Here is a 21,810-nt window from a genome sequence, read left to right as displayed (position 1 = left end):
ATCGAGCGCAAAAATGCTGCGACTATTCGCCCATTCGATAGTCTAAGTACTGTCTCTTTTAAAAATACTTCGACTGCCTACTTCGCCACCTAAAACCTACCGAATTGCTTTAAAAGCCTATGGGAAAGTCCCATAGGCTTGTTTTCCAAGTTTTTGTTTGAATAAAAAGGCATTCGATCGAACGAAAATCCTTCGAGCGAATATTCGATCGAGCGCCTATTCGCCTGGCGAATATTCGCCAATTCGACTATTCGCCAGCGCGTAAATTCGCCCGAATTGCCTATTCAATTCTATTCCCCAGTCGAATTTCGAGGGATTTAACCCCTCGAAATTCGACCCTTGATAAATCAGCCCCTAAATGTATGGTTGTCTCATACTTGACAGGGCAAGTCCTTTGCTTCTGAGCACAATCAATACAAATCATCCGTCCACTGAGAAACCCTCTAGGTCTTGTACTTGTACTTTGGTGAATACTGGAAGTGAACTTCTCCAATACAGAAATATCCAATACATTATTTGGTTTTACTGTTCCTTCAAATGGCAGGAACAACAAGGTCAGTATATGAGTATAAAACAAACTGTTTTCCTATTGTTTTATTAAATGTAAATTAATGGTTTTGGTTATTTCTTATCCTTAACAGGGCAAAAACAGAAAATGAAATGAAAGTCACATTCTATATCCTTTCCATATGAGCACAATATTTTTCATACAGTTACTTTCTCCCCTTGCTGTTAACGTACACTGAATGGGTACATTCTGTCCTCAGGGGGCTTGTTATCTCAAGCCTGGCAGTGTCTCTACCACAGTATGCTTTAGTGCCCTGGCCCCATCTTTCAGATCAACTATAACAGAAACAATATCTAGACAGTGACCTTGTTTGTAACATATCAATATTTATCTGTAATTATTAGCGATGAGCAAAAATTTTTGCCAGGTTTCGTCACAAAATAAAAGACTCAAATGGACCAATGTGTGAAAAAAATAGTCGCACATTTGTTTAGCGAATTTTCAAATAAGTGAAACAGGACGAATTCACCAATCACTAATAATTATGTATTTATTGGGGGTATCCACATCTTAAAATTGATTAGCATTGGTACATACTGTATATTAAATTAATCAAGTAAACTACAGAGCTACTAAAATGATTTGAGGCAGGCAAACTGCCTTTGAGTATACTGGACATGCAATTGCAGTTAAAGTTGACCATTAAGGAAGTGAAGCCGACATGAGGATTGTCTCTCTAATGACATTTAAAGGAGAAAGAAAGGTTTGAATTTATAAAAGCACTTATTACTTTATGGCATTGGTGCCTCCTGAACCGCCAGATTTTTTCATATGTTTGCGCTTTCTTACTTTAGTTACGCATCTTATCACTCTACAGTAGATTGTGGTCACCGCTTTAAAACTGCAAATGCTATTTTTGTTCAACAAAACAAGAATGGACGAGGAGCCTCCTAGAGTCACGGGTTAAAATTTAAAAAAAACTTTATTTCCAGGCTTATATTAAAAACAATTAAAATGTATCATTTGTGAGAATTATCTCCTAAACTTATAAAATGTGCAGTCACCTGACGCATTTCATGCCTCGTTCTGGCACTTCATCAGAGATGGAGTCTACAATTGTTCAGTGCCTTATAAACTAACATTCATTAAAGCCATTAAAGCTATCAATTACTGACACATTAAAACCATACTCCAATATCTACACAACAAAGTAAGTATTTACTATACATAGCATAACTTATTGGGAAATTTCATTTTATATAAATGCTTTCAAAGCTATACAAGAAGCTGTGCTCAACTGCCAGGGTCGGACTGGGCAGAGGGGAGACCGGGAAAAAACCCACTGGCCAGACCCACTCCCTGTACTGCTGCTTACCTCCCTCCCTGATGCCAGTTCTCTTCTGACGTGCAGGAGACTGCACACATGCAGGGGGGAGCTGAAAGGGGTCCCAGAGGGGGTTTGCAGCTGGGGGATGGTGTGGGGGGCTCCCAAGGCTACAGACTCAGTGGGCCGTGGGCCCCCCAGTCTGAAGCTGGAAATTGCTATTGCCACTTCCCTGTGTGGCTTCTGTGAATTGCGTATGCATGACCCCAATGGGTCATCAATCTACACTGCTTGGCAAAATGTAATTACTCACATGTTTGAACAGTGTGGAGGGCCCCCTCTCAACTTCCAAACTGTGGACCCCACCCCTTCTGCGCACATGCATGTGTCACACTTTAGGGGGAGCGGGTCTGGGCCTGTTAGTCCGACCCTACTGTGCAGGACTATGTATAGTGTTGTCCTAGAATCCCAGAGGGGTACCATCTGATTGGAGAATGTGATTAGGTGGCGGGGCTAACAGGGTCAAGACTATCAGCTCTGCGATGCACATGCTTTTGCTCAGGGAAATCTTTGTTAGGGGAGAAAGGGGAGCAGCATTGGACATGTCCTGTAACAGAACATGATTTCGCTATTTCATAGGCAAATAAAGATGGGGAATATGTTACACACTATATTAAGGCTGAGATTTCTACACAACGTAGTTTAGAGACTTTCCTTCTCCTGAAGATATAATGATCCAGAATAGACAAGCTACACATGTATTTATCAGGAATCAGATGAAGCAGAAGCACTTTTGTATAACTGACATTGTAGCACATCATGCATGGCATGGCATCAGCTCATTTCCTACAGCAGAGTTGTCATGTGCTTCAAGTCTATCATCTTTCTCTCTGAATGCTCTTTCTAGAAGAAATGGGGTTGACTTCCTTAGAGATCTTTTAAAGTCCTGGCCAACAAAGACATAGATCACTGGATTCAAACAACAAAAGCCAAACATACTGCAACAGTCTGCATTATATCACCAAAAAGCCAGTTCATTTCAACCTCCATAAAGCTAAGGAGATGAACCAAATGAAAAAGAAATGTGCAGCAAAAGAAACACAGGACAACTGTAATTATAATCTTGAAAGTTCGACTGGACCCAAGGTGTTTGCTGCTCTTTCTAATCCAGAATGTATTGAGCCCATAGTAAACAAGGATGAAGAAAAATGGGATCAGGAACACTGACATAAATCTGGTGACAAACATAACTTTGTAACTAAAAACCCCTGTCTTTGTTAACACATGCATTTGCATATCTACTGAATAGTGATGGGCGAATTTATTCACCAGGCGCGAAACGCCCGCGAAAATTCGCCCAAAAAAATTCACCGGCGTAAAAAAAAAATTCACCAAAGCGGATGCCGGCATCAAAAACGGGCGCCGGCGTCAAAAAAACAGGCGCCGGCGTCAAAATCGGGCACCGGCGTCAAAAATGAGACGCCGGTGGCGTTTTGCGAATTTTTCACCGTTTCGCGAATTTCGCAAACGGCGCAGATTCGCCCATCACTACTACTGAATTACTTAGACAGGGGCCCAGGGAATGTGCACTGACCCATTTGGTTATGTCAGTAACACTTCCCTTATACTTATATACATTTTTACTTAGCAATGCGGGTCCCTTGCAAGCCATGTTGTGTTATCCGAGGTTGCATACATGAGTGTACAATCAGTAGTATTACTGTCTGGGTTGTGTTCAGTATCAAAAAAAGCAAAATAAGGAGAGCTGAGGGCCAATCCCAAGAGCCAGATTATCATTGAGATGTTCCTAGCTAACTTTACAGATCTATGATTTTTTGACCATACAGGGCACAGAACAGATATACAATGATCCACACTGATGGCCATTAACAAAAAGATACTGACCTGCATGTTTAGGAAGAGTGATATGACTACGCCAATTCACTAATACTGTATGTGGAGTTTCGTCCTGGGCGCCCCTTAGGCAGTGCGAGCATTTCTTAGCGAAGATACCTAGCGTTCGTTTGTGCCTAGTAAAAATTTGCTAAAGATCTTCCGCTTAGGTCAATTTGCATAGGACGGGTAATTTAAAATTGTATTGACGTCTTTATTATAAATGTTGGTGCAAATGCGTGAAGTTACCACTTTTTATTACAAATGTCCAAGGAAACTTAAAGGGATACTGTCATGGGAAACATTTTTTCAAAATGAATCAGTTAATAGTGCTGCTCCAGCAGAATTCTGCACTGAAATCCATTTCTCAAAAGAGCAAACAGATTTTTTTATATTCAATTTTGAAATCTGACATGGGGCTAGACATATTGTCAATTTCCCAGCTGCCCCCAGTCATGTGACTTGTACTCTGATAAACTTCAATCACTCTTTACATCTGTACTGCAAGTTGGAGTGATATCACCCCCCCTCCCTTCCCCTCCCCCCCAGCAGTCAAACAACAGAACAATGGGAAGGTAACTAGATAGCAGCTCCCTAACACAAGATAACAGCTGCCTGGTAGATCTAAGAACAACACTCAATAGTAAAATCCAGGTCCCACTGAGACACATTCAGTTACATTGAGAAGGAAAAACAGCAGCCTGCCAGAAAGCATTTCTCTCCTAAAGTGCAGGCACAAGTCACATGACCAGGGGCAGCTGGGAAATTGACAAAATGTCAAGCCCCATGTCAGATTTCAAAATTGAATATAAAAAAATCTGTTTGCTGTTTTGAGAAATGGATTTCAGTGCAGAATTCTGCTGGAGTAGCACTATTAACTGATGCGTTTTGAAAAAAACATGTTTTCCGATGACAGGATCCCTTTAATAAAAACAAGAGAGTTAATATAATGCCCTACACATGAGCCCACTGTAAAATGAATGTTCCGTATGTTTTGAAATATCTGGAGAAAAATGGTTCCCCAAAAAAGTTTGTTAGGACTTTTGCAGCCAATCCCGCTTCAAAAAAGGAAAAGTCGCCAGCGTTTTTTAAACTTTAATGCATTTTCAGCACACAGGATATGATGTAAGTGACAGAAGATTGAGGAAGATGTGGCTTCTTTTTAGCACTTCGCCTGGTCTGAGGAGGTGAAGTCAACTCTGGCGATAGAGTGCGAACGAACTCTAATGACGCATCTTTCACTAGCGAATTGGCACCTGTTAGTGAGTTGGCGATGTCCCTGCGGGTTGCAATGCTGGTGAATTGTCGCTAGCATTAGCCACTTCATCCTTTAGTGAATCTACCCCTTAGGGTTTTTAATGTGTTTTTAATATGTAAGTTTTGGCACGGTTGACTAATAAACATCGGCATTTTAACTATACTCAATATCACCGATTAAGTATCTTATTATCTGGCTTTCTGGGGATGAAGTCCTATTGTTTTTTCGATTCACATTATGGTAATTTAAGTAGTGATACCCTCCATTATAGACAATTATATCTTATTTAGCATTGTTCAGTAATTTTTGTTATTTTAGCCAACTATACAGAAATGTAAGGAATATCTTTGGACACAAGTATCTTTAATGGTGTCAATTTGTGCTACAATTCTATTTATGTTTGATGAACCCAACTGCGGTAGTGAATTACTTTCTTGGGAGAAAAACAAATGCCCTACAAAAATGACAGAACCCCCATGTAGCTTTTTATTACCTCATTTGCAAGCACACGGTTATTCATTAACTTATCTGGGGCACTCTAATCTCAGGAGATGTTGTAACCTCCAGTCAGTCTAGCAGTTTCTCTTTCTGTTCAATAACCTCCCTTATATACTTGAGTGCCCTGGTTATTTTTCGGGCCAACTACAACTGTCCTGTCCTGTACCATCTGTTCTAATATAATCAATATTCTATCTATTATATCCATATATTACACAAGATCCTTGCTGGGGGTATCCACATTCTGAAATGAAATAACATTCATAAATATATTGAATAAATTAAGTCAACGTCAGAGCTACTAAATATAGACAATGCCAAACAAACTCCCTTGAGTATGCTGTTACAGTTGCAGCTGCTGTGAACTGTAAAGGAAGGAAACTGACTTCAGCAAGTCCCTGTGTAAATCCCTAGGCACCTCTCTCCAATTTTTTTCTCCTATCACCCAAAATCTAATGAGTAGTGATAGGCAAATTTGCACAGTTTCGCTTTACCCGAAAAATTTGCGAATTTCCCGCAAAATTTGCGAAACTGCGGCGGCGTCTCGTTTTTTATGGATGTGAAGCAGAGCATCCAAAGAAAAGAATAAGCGATAACAGTATCAATAACCTCACAAATTAAGGCATGTGCTTTGGGGTTGCATCAGAATAAGCAAGATATCATTTTATTTATTTAATTTTTAAATAATAATTAGAATTTAAAGAAAGATCAGTTGTTTTTTTTTTCATTTGATATACAAATGTTTTCAGTGAATGTTTCAAAGCTGAAATGTGCAAACTTGAGAGTTTCTCTACAATGCATAAGTCAACTGGCCATAAACACATGTAACCGCAGTCTGTCGTTGCTGATAGCAATGCAAACAGGCTTGAAATGCTACAGGTATATTCTAGACACACAATACTGATACCTCAGTGCTACACAAGTAAACAGAGGAACCAGTAGGTATAGAATGAAATATATGTAAAATATATTGCAATGCCTCCTGTGGTCCAAATAGAAAAACATTAGGCAAAAGCTCAAGAAATTGAGATAAATAGAATAGAATGTACTTACCTTCTTTTATGCTTAGCGAATAACACATTTTTGCAGTGCTATAGGGTTTGTTCTTCATTTGCCTCAGTCTCTACAATCTGTCACATTCACTATGTTCAGTTTCATTAGAAGCCAATTAAAGGGGTTGTGAAAGCTTTGTAATTACTCCCTCCCAGATTTAAGGGACCTATTTATTTTGCTGTGTAAAACAAATTTTGCTGGAAAATGGTGTTAAAGGCTGTGTAAAATAAATGGCGAATTTATCAGAGTATGCTTTATTGTACGCCATACGAACGCCAGATTTGCTGCCATCATTTTACACTTATTCAGACCTTTGTAAGTAAGTTTGGGTGGAAGTTGCTCAAATAAAATGCATTTAAAAATGTAAATGTTTTTACACCATTTTTCACTTAGTGATGCCTGCCGATGTGTAGCAAATTATTCGGCCATTTTTTACACCACATACTACCTGCCCCAATATAAAGATGAAGATAGTTTCCTACTCACCGTTCCATGTTATCTATTGCACAGTGATTATTGCACAGGTTTTAAACTGTAGTCAAATGTAAGTAATAGTTATCTTTCTTTGAACCTGCCTTTATGCGTTTTTTCAATGTGGAAGGAAGTCCACACTTGGGACCCCAGTGTGACAAGTAAATAGGGCTAAGTATTAGTGGTGGGTGAATTCATTCGCCAGGCGCGAATTTGCGGCGAATTTGAGCGATTCGCCGCCGGCGAATAAATTCCTCAAACAGGCGCGAAAATTCGCAGGAGTAAAAAAAAATTTTCGCCAGCATAAAAAAAAAAAAACGGACGCCGGCGTAAAAAACGGACGTCGCCGTCAAAAATGGGCATCGGCGTAAAAAAAATGGACTCCGGCGTCAAAAAACAAGACGCCGGCGCCGTTTTGCTAATTTTTCGATGTTTCGCGAATTTCACGGGAAATTCGCAAATTTTGTCACGAAGCGAAACGCGCAAATTCCACCATCACTACTAAGTATGGTGCTACCATGCTACTCAGCAGTAGTTTAAGCAATATTGAGAAATGCATAGTTTCAATAGTAAATTACAAGCCGCACACGTTTATAAAGTATATCTGGATATGCACATAGACTGTTTGAGGGTCATGTTACCCATAAGTGGGTCGTCTGTACTAGTCACCTAACTGAAAGCAAACATCTGATTAGTTGCTAAGGGTTACAATCCCAGTCATCCCATAAATTATTAATAATGTTCTCTTTTGATAGAGTAAAACTCTATACATAATTCAACTTGTCTATTACTGATAAAGCAACTGGACTTACTGAGTAACTGAGAAACCAGTGAACTGAAGAATCCCATTGGATGGAGAGCATAACATTTTTGAGGTTACTCAGCAAGTCCAGTTGCTTCAGATAATGTATACCATGACTCTGAAACAATAAGAAAAACTTTACGAACAATTTGGAAAGTTTGAACTAGGTCTACTCCTGTATAACGATTAAACGGTTGGTATTTGATGGTGACATGTTTAAAAGCATAAATCTGATAATTTTTTGCTCATTTTACTAGAACTGGTGGCAATTTTGTGCCATTTATTACATTTCCACAGTATTGGAATCCCTCAGTGCAAGGCAAGGACAGTCGTTTCTCAGCTGTACAAATCGAGGAGAAATCTAACCAGGAAGACATTAAGGTAATAAGGAGGTAGGCTAAAATGAGGGAATAAACTGGAACAAGTATACCACAATCCTAGGAATATATCAATGTATCAAATAAATAATAGCTGGGATATAAAAAGACTCGAGTTCTCATCACTAGTAGTGATGGCCGAATTTGCGCGAATTTTCGGGTGAATTTTCGCGGGCGTTTCGCGAATTTATTCGCTGGTGGCGTGAATACACATTCCTCTACAGTTAGCTAACCCAAGTAGGAGTAGAGCGACTGGTGTTTTAAATATTAGTTGAGGTTGAGATACTGTATCCATCAGGCATAAGGTAGAACATTACTCGTAACCCTAGTTTTCCTTTCAGTCCAAAGACCAATCAAGAACCTTTGTACTTCACCTAAAAGATCTCCTTAATGTAATAGCCCTGCTTTCAGTCTCACCAGTTTATACTGCCCCAGGTTGTCCTTACCAATTCAGCCTTTGAGCTCTGCTCCTCTCTTTATGAGCTTCTTCCTTACGTGTCCAACAGAAAAACACAATGCGTTATATAATTAACAAGCGTGATACAGAACTTTATTTATTTACTTTGGCTGAAATTGGTCTCTGATGTTTTTCTTAGATATCAATAGTTTAAACCACACATGAGCGTCACATGGGTTCTGCATTTCAAAACACTGATCTGCATCTGTAGATGCTTGTGGATATGCAATTGGTACAGCATATACTATCCTACATTATAGTACACATGTTTCCAAACTGTTTCTTATAAATCTCTTTAGTGCAGGTGTTGGAGGTAGCGATAGGGACAGAGAAGTTGTTTGCCCTGGGACTGAAACATAAGATTGGCCCTTTAGACAGAACAACTTAGATGAAAGCACAATAAATGATTTCAATAAAAAAAAATAGGAATGCATGTAGTATTTTCAATGTCGCCACTTTTCCTTAGCTCCTGTATTTTGTTGGGTGGGATAATTTTATAGGACAGAGATTTTCAAGTAGTGGCTCTTCAAAATTAAATTGCTATGTTATTATATACTGTACAGGGTAGGGCAGGCAGAGTATGGCACACATAGAGTATGGCACACACAGGCAGAGTATGGTACACACATACAGAGTAGGGCAGGCAGAGTATGGCACACACAGACAGAGTAGTTCCGGCAGAGTATGGAACGCACACACAGAGTAGGGCAGGCAGAGTATGGCACACACAGACAGAGTAGTTCAGGCAGAGTATGGAACGCACACACAGAGTAGGGCAGGCAGAGTAGGGCAGGCAGAGTATGGAACACACAGACAGAGTAGGGCAGGCAGAGTATGGCACACACAAACAGAGAAGGGCAGACCGAGTAGGACCGGCAGAGTATGGCACACACAGGCAGAGTAGGGCACATACAGTCAGAGAATGGCACACACAGACAGAGTAGGGCAGGCAGAGTATGGCACACACAGCAAAGTAGGGCAGGCAGAGTATGGCACACCCAAGCAGAGTAGGGAAGGCAGAGTAGGGTAGGCAGACTATGGCACACACAGACAGAGTAGGGCAGGCAGAGTATGGCACACACAGGCAGAGTAGGGCAGGCAGAATATGGCATACACAAGCCATATGTCACAAACAGCCAAAATGATTAAAAGCAAAAGGAAATGTATCAAGTTAAAATGCTTTGAAATTGAAAGTGACCATAGGATATTCCACTAGAATAGCGAAGAATTTGAGACAATGGTGGGAATAGCCAGATCAGATACTTTAAAGTAAAAACAGAGATCAATAAATGATGAATTAAGGCATACATCAAAAATTGTGGAATTCTCCAAGTGAACCTGTGTTAGGCTTTGCTCACCTTAAGGCATCTAAACGTGCCTTTTACCTGTTTGAGGTTACCCCCTGAAGAAGGTTTACATGACCAGAAACTTTTAGGGAACTGTCACACAGATGGACCCATAGAGCAGGGACATGACAGCCTCCCCTTTCACTGCTCGTAGATAACATCAGTGATTCCCAGAGCCAGAGGAGACATAAACGACTGCAGAATCTGGAAAATACAGATGCACAGTGGAAGAGAAATATGGGCTTAATTAGCAGGACTCAGAATAAAACTGGTAAGTGTGCTAATTAATATCTACATGCAATGTACCTGATCTAATGGCTTGCTGCCTGCACACTGGGGAAAAGGCTATTTGCCTGAAACAACTTCTTTAACTCACACTTGTGAGTAGCATTGTAATGGATACATTTTAAAATGTTTTTATAATCTACACTTTTGGCCATTTGTTTGATTTTTTTTTGTTTACTGTCTATAAAGTATCTAGGGGACCTTGAGCTGACTGAGCCGACCTGAAACATGTTTTGGTCAGTCAGCATTGGTGTGATTGCATCAGAGCTTAATTATCCAAATTGGTCATTTTATGAATGGGAAGCACCAGAACAATAACAATTGGGCATGTTTGGTAGGATTAAAGGAGAAGAAAAGGTATAATGAAAAACAAAATGTAGCTAAAAACAGCACAAGCCTGGAGTACTTCTGTAGGAGCCGTAAATGTTGTCTTCTCTGTATTCTGTTCCATGTGCAAAGCCACAGTGAAAAGCCAATCGTAAATGCTAAAAGTAAGTCTCTCTACTACACATGGAGACCTGCCCAGAGCTGCAGCAAAGATAGAAGTGTAAGTAGATTGCTCCATGTCACTTCTACTGAATTACCCCAAGATTGTTCAGATTTCAGTGAAAAGGAGAACAAGACCAGGGTCTCAGGAAAGATATTATCTTTGGAGAGTATCTAAGAATAGTGATCGGCAAATCTGTGGCGAAAAATTAGCAAAACAGCGAAAGTGCGCAAGCTTTCAAAAAAATGGACGCAGGTGTATTTTTTCATGGCAGTTTTGTGAATTTATTCGCCGACGAATAGCGGGAATTCCCTGCGAATTTGCGCCTGGTGAATAAATTCGCCCATCACTTTCTAAGAAATATACATTTCCTTCTCCTGAAAGAATTAGATAACGTATTGCCAGCTCACAATTTAGTTCAGCGGTAGCACCTGTTCCCTGTTTGTCCTGTCCTCAGGATCATTAAATACATTTTTTAGTATGGCTGGTATGGACTTTATCAAATTACTCTTAAAGTCTCTGCCCAGGAAGACATAGAGGATGGGATTGAGGCAGCTGCTGGTATAAACCAAACAGACTGAAATTGAACTTATTATCAAGTCGGCACCAATGTCATCTTCGTCTGTTCTGATTGAGAAAAATTGCCATAGGTTATATGGGAACCAGCAGCCAAAGAAGCAGGTGACAATTGCAAAGATGATCTTCAGCGACCGTTGAGATTTGTTGGCACTTCTCAAAGTGGCCACTTTGCACATGATGAAGCCATAACAGAGGAGGATAATAGTAAATGGTAACAAAAACATAACAACAAATATAGTAAGAGGAACAGGATGCTTTAGAGCTTCAAACTTCTGCTCCTCAGAAATATTGTAGACATTATAATAACCCACTTCTTTAGGAACGCACGTCATCAAATCATGAAATCCAAATATAAAGTAAAAAGTTGAGACAGAGAAGAGCAGAGATACAATCCAAATAAAAACAATACCAGTGGTTGCTGATCTTTTTGTCCTGTGACTTTTTGCCCAAAAAGGCCACATTATTGTTATACAGCGATCAATACTTATGGCAGTTAAGAAATAGACACTGGTGAGCATGTTTGCAACAAGCAGAGCAAAACTATAAGAGCACAGGTAGAAATAACCTCGCTGAATCCACTGTGCAATACGTACAACAGTACTGGCACTGCATATAAAGTCTGTTATTGCCAGGTTAAGGTACCACTTGGCACTTATTGAGCTCATCTTAAAGCCAGCAATCCAGATGACAAAGCCATTTCCAATAATCCCAACAATGCAGGTAATGCTGTGACAGATGATGGAGAAAATTCGCATGGCTCCATATATATTTGGTGGAAGTGTAATCTGTTTCCGTTTCCAGTAAAAGTCATAATAGTCTTCAGTTGCCTCTGAGATGTTATAAAGAGGTGCGGCAGTTATGGACATGGTGATAAATCTTTTGGCAAAAAAATAGGAAACTTCAATTAACATGACATGAAGTGATATCAGGTGCATAGTTTGTTCAAGTTCTAGCAACCTATGATACTTGACAGCAAACATCTGCTTGGTTGGTAAGAATAACTAAACCTAGATAACCTTTGCACCTGTTATTATTGTACATTACCTCTCAGCATTTATCTTTTAGCTGTGCCTTACAGAGACCTGTGACTGCATTGAGCAACGCTGTGTAATGTAGTGAACAGTTACTAATCTATGAGGTTCAGTCCTTCAGAGGCTGCTTTGGATCCAGCCATCTAGAGCAAAAATTGTGGTTCCCAGTGAAAGTCTACATATATTTCTGTCTATGTAAAAGATGTTCAGCCAGAGAGCCACGATATACATTTTTGGAGATACTGTAAGTCACAGTTTAAACCAAACTGTTTAGCTAGATCTCCATATTATCTAAGAAAATATGTGGATTCCTTTCTTATTTTTCATGAACATTGCTCTGGTTTCTCTGTATATTTATACTTATTCCAGCCATATAAAATCTTACCGGACCTGCTGGTGCCACTGGTTGATACAAAGTCTCTCGACGCTTAATCCCAATCAAACTCTGAAGTTGAGTCTCAGTTTCTGAGAGAAGATTATCTTTTTGTAACACATGAAAACATCACATGGACATCATTATCTCTTAGCATAGATTGTATCTACATATTCTCATCTCTTGCGGGTTTATAAAAGACATTCAATTATGGGCACATTTACCTCCCGCGCCAGAGTTGTGTTACCAGTTTAGATAACATGTTCTTATGCTGAAGGAATCAGTTCTATCATCAATATGTTTATAACATTTGTGTTCTTGATATTCTGTTAGGTGGAAAGGATATGTAAGCCACAAAGAGTAACATAGAATATTTGAAGGTACATTCTGTCACGGCACCCGGCGGTGTAGTACTGGGAGAGAACAGCACCCAACTCAATATGTATGCAAACACAGGACCAGCACACATAAGTAGTGGTGGGCGAATTTATTCGCGGCAAATTTGCGCGTTTCGCCGCCAGCGAATAAATTCGCGAAACGCCCGCGAAAATTTGCCGGCGCCAAAAACGGGAACGCCGTTTCGCGAATTTCGCGAATTTTTCGGCAAAGCGGAACGGCGCAAATTCGCACATCACTACACATAAGTAATTGCCTGTGGATGTTTCCCTGTGGTTTATTAGTACCGTATATACTCGAGTATAAGCCGAGTTTTTCAGCCCCCAAAATATGCTGAAAAACTCTACTTCGGCTTATACTCGGGTCAAGCGCAAAAACGGTCGCATGCGCTTAAGAATAGTCGCCGGCGTCCAAGAATAGTCGCCGGCGTCCAAGAATAGTCTCCAAGAATATTCACCAGTGTCCAAGAATGGTCGCCGGCACCTCCAATGGGAGCAGAAACCCTCAATTTTTTGATTGAAACTTACCAGAAGCTGCTGCATTTCTCACCCTAGGCTTATACTCGAGTCAATAAGCTTTCCCAGTTTTTGGAGGTAAAATTAGGTACCTCGGCTTATACTCGGGACGGCTTATACTCGAGTATATACGGTAAAATGTGGAAATGCAATTTTTTCTTGAAGTGCATCATATTCAGAGTTCATTATTGCAATGTTTCTTGAGATATTATACAGCTGTTAATGATAAACAATTTAAATAAAGTTTGGATGGTTTATGGTTCAAAAACACCGATTTAACACCAATTAAAATGAAAAAGTACATCATTATTATTATTATTATCATGTATTTTTAGAGAGCGCCAACATATTTTGCAGTTTGCATATTTAAACTCCATTACAATACCCATTGGAACACAGTGCAGCTGTTTATGATCAAATATTTACATATATGTTTAAAACATTGGAGAAAACTATTACCAGTGATGTTGCCTATAGCAACCAATCAGCAGTCAAGTTAGAAATAAAAGAAAACGTCTAATTAGTTGCTATGGGCAACATCACCGGTGATATTTGTCTCTAATGCTTTACACAGCATAATGAAAAAAAGGCTGATGCAAAAGTTGCTTAGAAAAAGCCGTTCTATAATATGCTTATAGTTAACTTTAGGGTGAACCACCCCTTTAACAAGAGCTCAATAAACAAAATAATTTTTTTTACTTGTTTAATTTAAGGTACATGTTGTTTTTGGTTATTTCTTGCATTTAAAGGGCATGTAAAGGCAACAAAATAAAATCCCATTTTTACTTTCTTTAATGAAAAAGAAACCAATCTCCAATATAATTTAATTAAAAAATGTGTATCGTTTTTATAAGAAACCTGACTGTATGCAGTGTATGCAGCTTTGTTTATGATGATTCCTAAGCAGCCCAGATCACACTGAGCATGTGCACAGTCTTAGTCTTGCAAAGATGTATAACAAAGTTACAAGATGGTGACCCCCTGTAGCCAACTTTTAAAGCATAAATCATTTGTTTGATTAGGCTTGTGGTGCAGTAAGTTCATGTTTATATTTAGTATACAAAATACAGCATTTCTAGCCTTATTCTATTTTAGACTTTACATGCTCTTTAACCGGGCAAAAACTGAAACTGAAATTAAAGTCACATTCTACATTGTTTCTATAGGAGCACAATCAATACAAAATAGCAGAAACCCTTTATTACGTCTCCTTAGGTGGATACTGTAAGTGCACTTTAATTTTAACTATTTTATATCAGATGATGTCATTTTCCATTTACACACTTGTTGGAAGAGTAACACATCCATTGAGTCAATTAATTTCAAATATATATCGGAGTAACAGAAAGCAGGCATACATATCCACTGTATATTCCAGCAAATTCAGCCAACAGTCCTTTAATCATCTTTAGAGACATGATTCATTTCCCAGTTTTGGGCAGAAGCTGATACACTACAAAAATGTTGTTCATAATGTTCTCCTCTCACAACATAAACTTATGTTGTTCATCTATATTGTATAACACAAGATATTTACTGGGGGTATAAGGAGAAGGAAAGTCCAAATGTTAGGCATCCCCAAGTGATTGTATTGACTTACCTGAAACCCTGGGCCGGTGCTCCTATTGGCAGAAAACTGCACCGACCCGGGGCTAAAAAGTCGGCTATTTCGTTCTACTGCACATCCGTTTGCACCGGGAAATTTGAAGAAAGAAGTCGGAAGACGGTATCTCCATGGAGCTAGCTAGAAAAACCCTGCGCTGGTGCAGTTTTCTGCCGATAGGAGCACCGGGCCAGGGTTTCAGGTAAGTCAATACAATCAGAGCCCCAGGCAACGCGCCGCCCACTACGCCCCCTGCTGCAGTTATGTGCAACCTAGGACGCGCAGGTGGACGTGCGCATCTGTGGGCGTGTGTGCGGTCATGTGCAACCGCGGGAGTATGCAGGTTACTGCGGGTACGCATGTGCAACTGCGAGCGTGCCTTGCTGTGCACAACTGATGCCTCACATTGATGGGCTGCATACGAGATACGTGCCTGGCGCCCCCCACGCTTTGAGCCAAAGGCACGTACCTCTTCTGTCTACCCCTAGTTCCGGCCCTGAATACAATCACGGCCCTGAATACAATCACTAACATTTAGCACCCCCAAGTGCAAACCGACTTTCCTTCTCCTTAAACATCCTAAAATGATTTGGAATTGATAAATATATTGAATTCATCAAGTTAAATACAGAGCTATCAGAACTGTTTAAGGCAAGCAACCTGTCTTTGAGTATACGGGACATGCAATAACAGTTAGAGGCACATTTATTAAAGGTCGATTTGAATATACTTGAGATTTAATTGGGGGGTTATTTAATGAAAAAATCGAATATCTTTAATTCGCATGCATTTTATCGACTTGAAAACTCGAATCAAATTAGACTAAACTCAATTCAAATTTTTTCTCTGAAAAAAACTTGAATGTCAGCAAGGCTACTAGCATGTCCAAATTGATTCCTGGACCTCTGCCATTGACTTATACATGAACTCGAATAGTCGAATTCGAGCTTTTAAAGGTCCAGAGTGTGATAGCTCTCAAAATTTATTTGAATACGAATTACAACTCGAGTTTGGATAATTCACAATTTGAATTTGAGAGTTTTGACAATGAAAAAAATTCTAAAATTTGAATTTTCAATTTAACCCTACATAAATCTGCCCCTTAATGTAGACCAGTGATTACAAACCAGTGGTTCACAAGCAACATGTTGCTACAAACAGCCAATCACAGCCCTTAATGTAGACCAGTGATTACAAACCAGTGGTTCACAAGCAACATGTTGCTACAAACAGCCAATAACAGCCCTTATGTGGTATCCTCAGGGACTTTATTCATGGTTATGTTGCTCCCCAACTCTTTTTATATTTGTATGTGGCTCATGGGTAAAAAGGGTTGAGGATTCCTGATGTAGACCATAATGGATGTAAGCTGACATGAGCAATCAAATAACATTTAAGAATCTTTTAATCAATCAAATAACATTTAAGAATGAAGACATAATGATCCAGGATAGCCAAACTACATGTGTATTTATCAGGAATCAGATGAAGCAGAAGCATTTTTGTATAACTTGCATTGTAGCACATCAAGCATGGCATGGCATCAGCTCATTTCCTACAGCAGAGTTGTCATGTGCTTGAAGAGGGTCACTTTTCTCTCTGAATGCGCTTTCTAGAAGAAATGGGATTGACTTCCTTAGGGATCTTTTAAATTCTCGGCCAACAAAAACATAGATTATTGGATTGAGGCAACAGTTAAAATAAATCAAGCAAAGTGCAGCATTATGCATTATAGCATCAAAGATCCGGTTTAGGTCAAACCCCATAAATTTGAGGAGAGGCCACAAATAAAAAAGAAACGAGCAGCAAAAGAAACAAAGGACAACTGTAACAATGATTTTAAATGTTCGCCTGGACCCAAGGCGGTTGCTGCTTTTTCTAATCCAGAATGCAATGAGCCCATAGCAAACAAGGATAACGGGAAATGGGATCAGGAACATTGATATAAATCTGGTGACATACATAACTTTACGCCTATGATGCCTTGTCTGGTGATCAAAGAAAGTTGTGTTTTTACGGGCTGCATATGTGTCTATACAATAAGTAATATTACTGTTTGGTTTGTGCTCAATATCATAAAAAGCAACATAAGGAGAGTTGAGGGCCAAGCACAAGAGCCAGATTATCATTGAGATGTTCCTAGCTAACTTTACAGATCTATGATTTTTTGACCATACAGGGCACAGAACAGAGATGCAACGATCCACACTGATGGTCATTAAGAAAAAGACACTGACGGCCATGTTTAGGTGAAGGCTAGTACCTGTGACTTTGCACAATATCTGTCCTAAGGGCCAATGGTAATCCAGTGCCAAATACAATATGTTGAGAGGAATAAAAAGACAGAAAGAAAAGTCGGCAATGCTAAGGTTGAGAAACCAAATGGCATTAACTGTCTTTTTCATTCGGAATCCAGTGATCCATATGACCAGTCCATTGCCCACCGTTCCCAAAACAAATGTTATGCTGAAACACATTATGATCAATATTTTCTTTAAGTGGAAAATTTTATTTTCATATTCCTTGTCTGGGTAACTGGCAGGGGAAGAGTTGGTGAAGTTAAGACGCTGCATGGACTCCATTTTCAGTGACAACCTGTAGAATGCAAAAATACATTCATTATGAGGTAGAGCCATAAAATGTTTTAGATGTTATTGCACAATAATGGGCACTTCATCTTGAATTAAAGGGATTCTGACAACTGCCGCCAAGGGCCCCCTCTGTCATCAAACATTAAAGAGAGGCTCTCCATACATGCATGGAGTTGGACTCTTTGAGAAAGAGCTACTGACGATGAATAGATTAACTGGAACTGATTTAAAATGTTATCTAGGGGCATGGAGAGGATTTGGCCATGTGCAGGTTGGTATAAATGTAAGGAAAAAGCCTAGGTTAGCCATAGTTATGGGTTTAAATCTCTGCAGTTCCTTTTTTAGGAAATGATTTCATTTATGCATACATTAAGATTCAAATGGTAAAATCAAATTGAAATTTTCAACATTTATTTGGTCAAAACTCACAATTTCGAATTTAAAAGCACCAATTCGAATTTGAATTGTAATGTGTGATTTATCATACCATATAATAATATTACAGACTCTATTCTGTACATTTTAATCTGTCTCACAAATGTCTGTCACTCTCTGAACTCTTGATGGAGCACCTAAAGTCAGGCTGCTCCCATAAAGAGTAATAATTTCCTGTGTTCAGGGAACTGTCGGAGCTGTGTTTCGGGCTGCTCTAACTGAACTAAATATTAACTAAATACATACATCTTTGGAAAACAAAGTGCCATTCTCGTCATCTGGTCTGGGCATGGCACTTGCTCATCTTTTTGCAGTGTAAGTATCACTTTGATTTCAATGTTGATGACCCATGCCAAGATATTGGGTCTTGGGAATCAGTGGCGTAACTACCGGGGGAGCAGGGGGTGCAGTTGCACCATGGTCCACTCCCCTTCGGGGCCTGCTTGAGCCACTGACTTTTTTGGGGGTTTTTATTTTGCAATCTTTTTATTTTTTGCCTTTTTTCTGTGCTGGTTCGGCAGGCTGGGCTGCCTCCCCTGTCAGATCCACTTTGCACCACCACCCCCCAGCCTTTGAAGTGGAAGTGGCCGGGCGAGGGAAAGGAAGCCCCGCCTGCTGCAGTCTGTGTCTGCAGAAACAGGAGGCCCGGAAGAGGATCAGAGCATTCCGTTGATGCGCTGCGTGCACATAATCCGGGGGTGCTGGCTGTGTTGGACAGTATGACCCCTTTCTGTCAGTGAGCCGCAGACTTCGTAGAGGAGAGCGGGAGGTAGGGTACTCGCATGTTCTTTTCACTGCACAGGTATCTATTTGAGACCTAGAACCCACCGGACCAGGGACCTCTCAGCCCCCTCCCCAGATGGTGGCCCTAACAGGCAAAGTCAGACAAGATGTACAACTCCGGGTATGCCGGTGCTGCTAGGGGTCGGTCTTGTCATATTAGCCTGTGGAGTTTTGCTACTCCTGCCTTCCAGATCCCCATTCCACAGCTGCATCTCTGCGAATCCAACTGCACTTCTGCTATTTACACCCTGCCCATAGCATTTCCCAACTGCGCCCTGAGAATCCCAGTCCTATTGTAGTCCTGGTACCTTGTAAATCATATTCTCTTCTGTACTCCTAGCAACCCCCCACCCCCATAACGCTCACCTGGCCGATAATTCATGTTTGCCCAAATTTTCAGATGAAGCCTTGGTACTGTCGCCCTGTGAATCTGCAGCCCTGGTTTATTCACTGTGCAAATCCCATTCATCAGTTGCACCTTGCACACTGCATTTCCCAGCAACAGCCCTGCTACCCACACCATAAAAATTCCATTTGCATCTTTATGAAGTAATGGCTCCATCACTTTGCACATATAATTCCCCACTTGCAACTTTTGTATTTTCAACCTGCAAATGTCTTGGTATCCCTTAATTTCACTCCACATCTGAAATCCTGGCACAGTCATCCTGCAAATCTTATTGCTACCCTGGAGTCTTGGTGCTAAAGATACCTCCTCCCTTGAAAGGACACATCCATATCTTCTGTGACTAATTAGATTTGATGTTGGTGCTCTAGTGTCTGTCCAACCATGCAGCCTGCATATCGATTAATTTCTAATTAACTATGCAGGATGTGAGTTTAATGTGTGAACTGTGATTACCTGTGAATTGTGTTCTGAATTCTGCCTTGATTATACCCTGTGTTTCTTGTATTTTCATGCTGGAAGTTCCAGGGCATCCCTCCCTAGTGCCCAAATTGCAAAATACTATTCCATAGCTGCAGCTCATACCCTCACTTATCACATGGACTGTTGCCACCTATCACTTGAACCAATCTGTAAATTGCAGAACTTTTGTTCTGGTATTTTCTTTTTGTATGAGAACACCTTGCCCAGCAAGTGGACCCCCTAATTTACAGGAAAATGCTAGTTAATATAGCCCCCTTTTACTGCCACCACTTCTCTAACACTACTTACTCATGCAACCCTGAGATAACCTCATGCATTCATTTGTGTTCAGGATTCTTTTACACTAATAATGTTGAATTGGTATTTATTTTCCCCAAGATTTACATAAACCAAAAACCCCTCCTGTTCCCTTTCTACACCTTTTATGGCAAAGTTTTTCAACACTTTGTGGTTCAAGCACACATTTGAACCCCAGCATGTATTCAAGACATCCATCCTGATAACCCTTCACTTCCCAGGTCTCACCTCCAACGGTGATACGTATTTGGGACCTAAAATTTGCAAATAGTGGGACTATAGCAGGTATAGTAGGGATTGGCTGTTCACTTCTTGGGCTTTAAGCCGGTATAACCTCTCTGACCCTGATTGGTCAAACCACTGTTTCGCAGCTGAAGCAGTGCCGGTGACATGGCTGTCCCCATTCAGCGCATCTATGTAGAAGGCACATGGCGCAATGCCACCAAGAACAGGACATAGAACTGACCGAGCGACTTCAATGCTAATCCTCGCCCTACTACTTGCTCTCCCAACCCAGTAATGCTGTATTCCAGCCCAATGCATGGGGTGGGGTAGAGGGGCCCAGTTTTAAATTTCCGTACCTAGGCCCTTAGTCTAGTTATGCCACTGCTGGAATTGAACAAGAGCGGGTCACAATATTGCTTTAACATGTCGTAGGATGCAGAATGTTGTATGCCCAGTCAAGTTGATAATATTTTATATTTAAAGTTTTTTTATGGAGATCTTTTGTTATAAAATCTCATCCTACTTACCCAAACAGCCAGGTTGTTGTGTGAATGGGAGACTGAAGGATGGATGGGAGAAAATCTAAAGAGAAATGTAAGTGATGACACATATTAACAACTTTACAAATTTGGGCTTGTGCTTTGTGGTTGAGTCAGAATTAGACAACCCGATACCATTTTAAAATAAAAATTAGAATTTAAAGAAAGATCATCAACTGTCAGTAGTAGTTATAGCTCTTTAAATCTGCCTTTATGTTTTTTAAGTGTGGATACAATTCCATATAGACCTGGAAAAACGTACAAATTTCTTACAGATGTTGTCCAGGTTGGAGTCAGACTCCAGTGCGTCAGGTCAACAGTGCTAGGCATGGAGCTACTAGATTAAACTACATCTAGATAACCACTATTTCAATAGCATTTAAAAAAGGCATGCACTCTTAGGGGCAAATTCACTAAGATTCGGAGTTGCGACAGCGTCCATTTCGCCGCACTTCGCCAGGTGAATTTTCACCAGCGCTACGCAAATTCACTAAAATCCGAAGTTGCGCTCAGGGGAAATGAAAGGTTGCAAAGTTGCACTAGCATTTATTCGCCAGGCAAAGCGAAGTTACGCTAGCGATGCTTAATTTGCATACGGCGCCAAATTGAAGTTACAATGGAAGTATACGTAGAATCACTACACAAGCCTGGGAAACCTTCAAAACATCAAATAAAATGTTTATTTTGCCCTACACATGTGCCCACTGTATATTTAAGTTGCCATGAGTTAGGAAATGTAGGGGGGAAGGAGGGGAGCCCCAAAAAAAATTTCGATCTTTTTCAGCCTATCACCCA

General features: G+C 40.2%; 2 protein-coding genes and 1 pseudogene across 2 annotated transcripts; all 3 read right to left on the bottom strand.

Annotated features, from left to right (window-relative positions):
* Window positions 1–1,977: 1,977 nt before the first annotated feature.
* LOC121396060 lies at window positions 1,978–6,562 on the bottom strand (annotated as a pseudogene).
* Window positions 6,563–11,172: 4,610 nt separating this feature from the next.
* Window positions 11,173–12,204, bottom strand: LOC121396059 (C3a anaphylatoxin chemotactic receptor-like). The gene has a single exon (XM_041570652.1). It carries the CDS (start codon window positions 12,202–12,204, stop codon window positions 11,173–11,175), a length of 1,032 nt encoding a protein of 343 aa, XP_041426586.1.
* A 4,530-nt stretch (window positions 12,205–16,734) lies between these two features.
* On the bottom strand, window positions 16,735–21,053 carry LOC121396172 (N-formyl peptide receptor 2-like). The gene is made up of 2 exons (XM_041570735.1): window positions 21,004–21,053; window positions 16,735–17,851 (listed from the first exon to the last, which is right to left on the bottom strand). Exon 2 carries the CDS (start codon window positions 17,836–17,838, stop codon window positions 16,783–16,785), a length of 1,056 nt encoding a protein of 351 aa, XP_041426669.1. The 5' UTR covers window positions 17,839–17,851; window positions 21,004–21,053; the 3' UTR covers window positions 16,735–16,782.
* Window positions 21,054–21,810: the final 757 nt, after the last annotated feature.

This window comes from Xenopus laevis, chromosome 7S, assembly GCF_017654675.1.
Source record: "Xenopus laevis strain J_2021 chromosome 7S, Xenopus_laevis_v10.1, whole genome shotgun sequence".
Lineage (NCBI taxonomy): Eukaryota > Metazoa > Chordata > Amphibia > Anura > Pipidae > Xenopus > Xenopus laevis.
Note: the sequence above shows the minus strand (reverse complement) of the source record. Positions and strands in the feature narration are given on the sequence as shown.

Excerpts from the sequence above, each read along its gene's own strand:
- LOC121396059 (XM_041570652.1), bottom strand. The coding sequence starts at position 12,204 with ATGTCCATAACTGCCGCACCTCTTTATAACATCTCAGAGGCAACTGAA.
- LOC121396172 (XM_041570735.1), bottom strand. The coding sequence starts at position 17,838 with ATGGAGTCCATGCAGCGTCTTAACTTCACCAACTCTTCCCCTGCCAGT.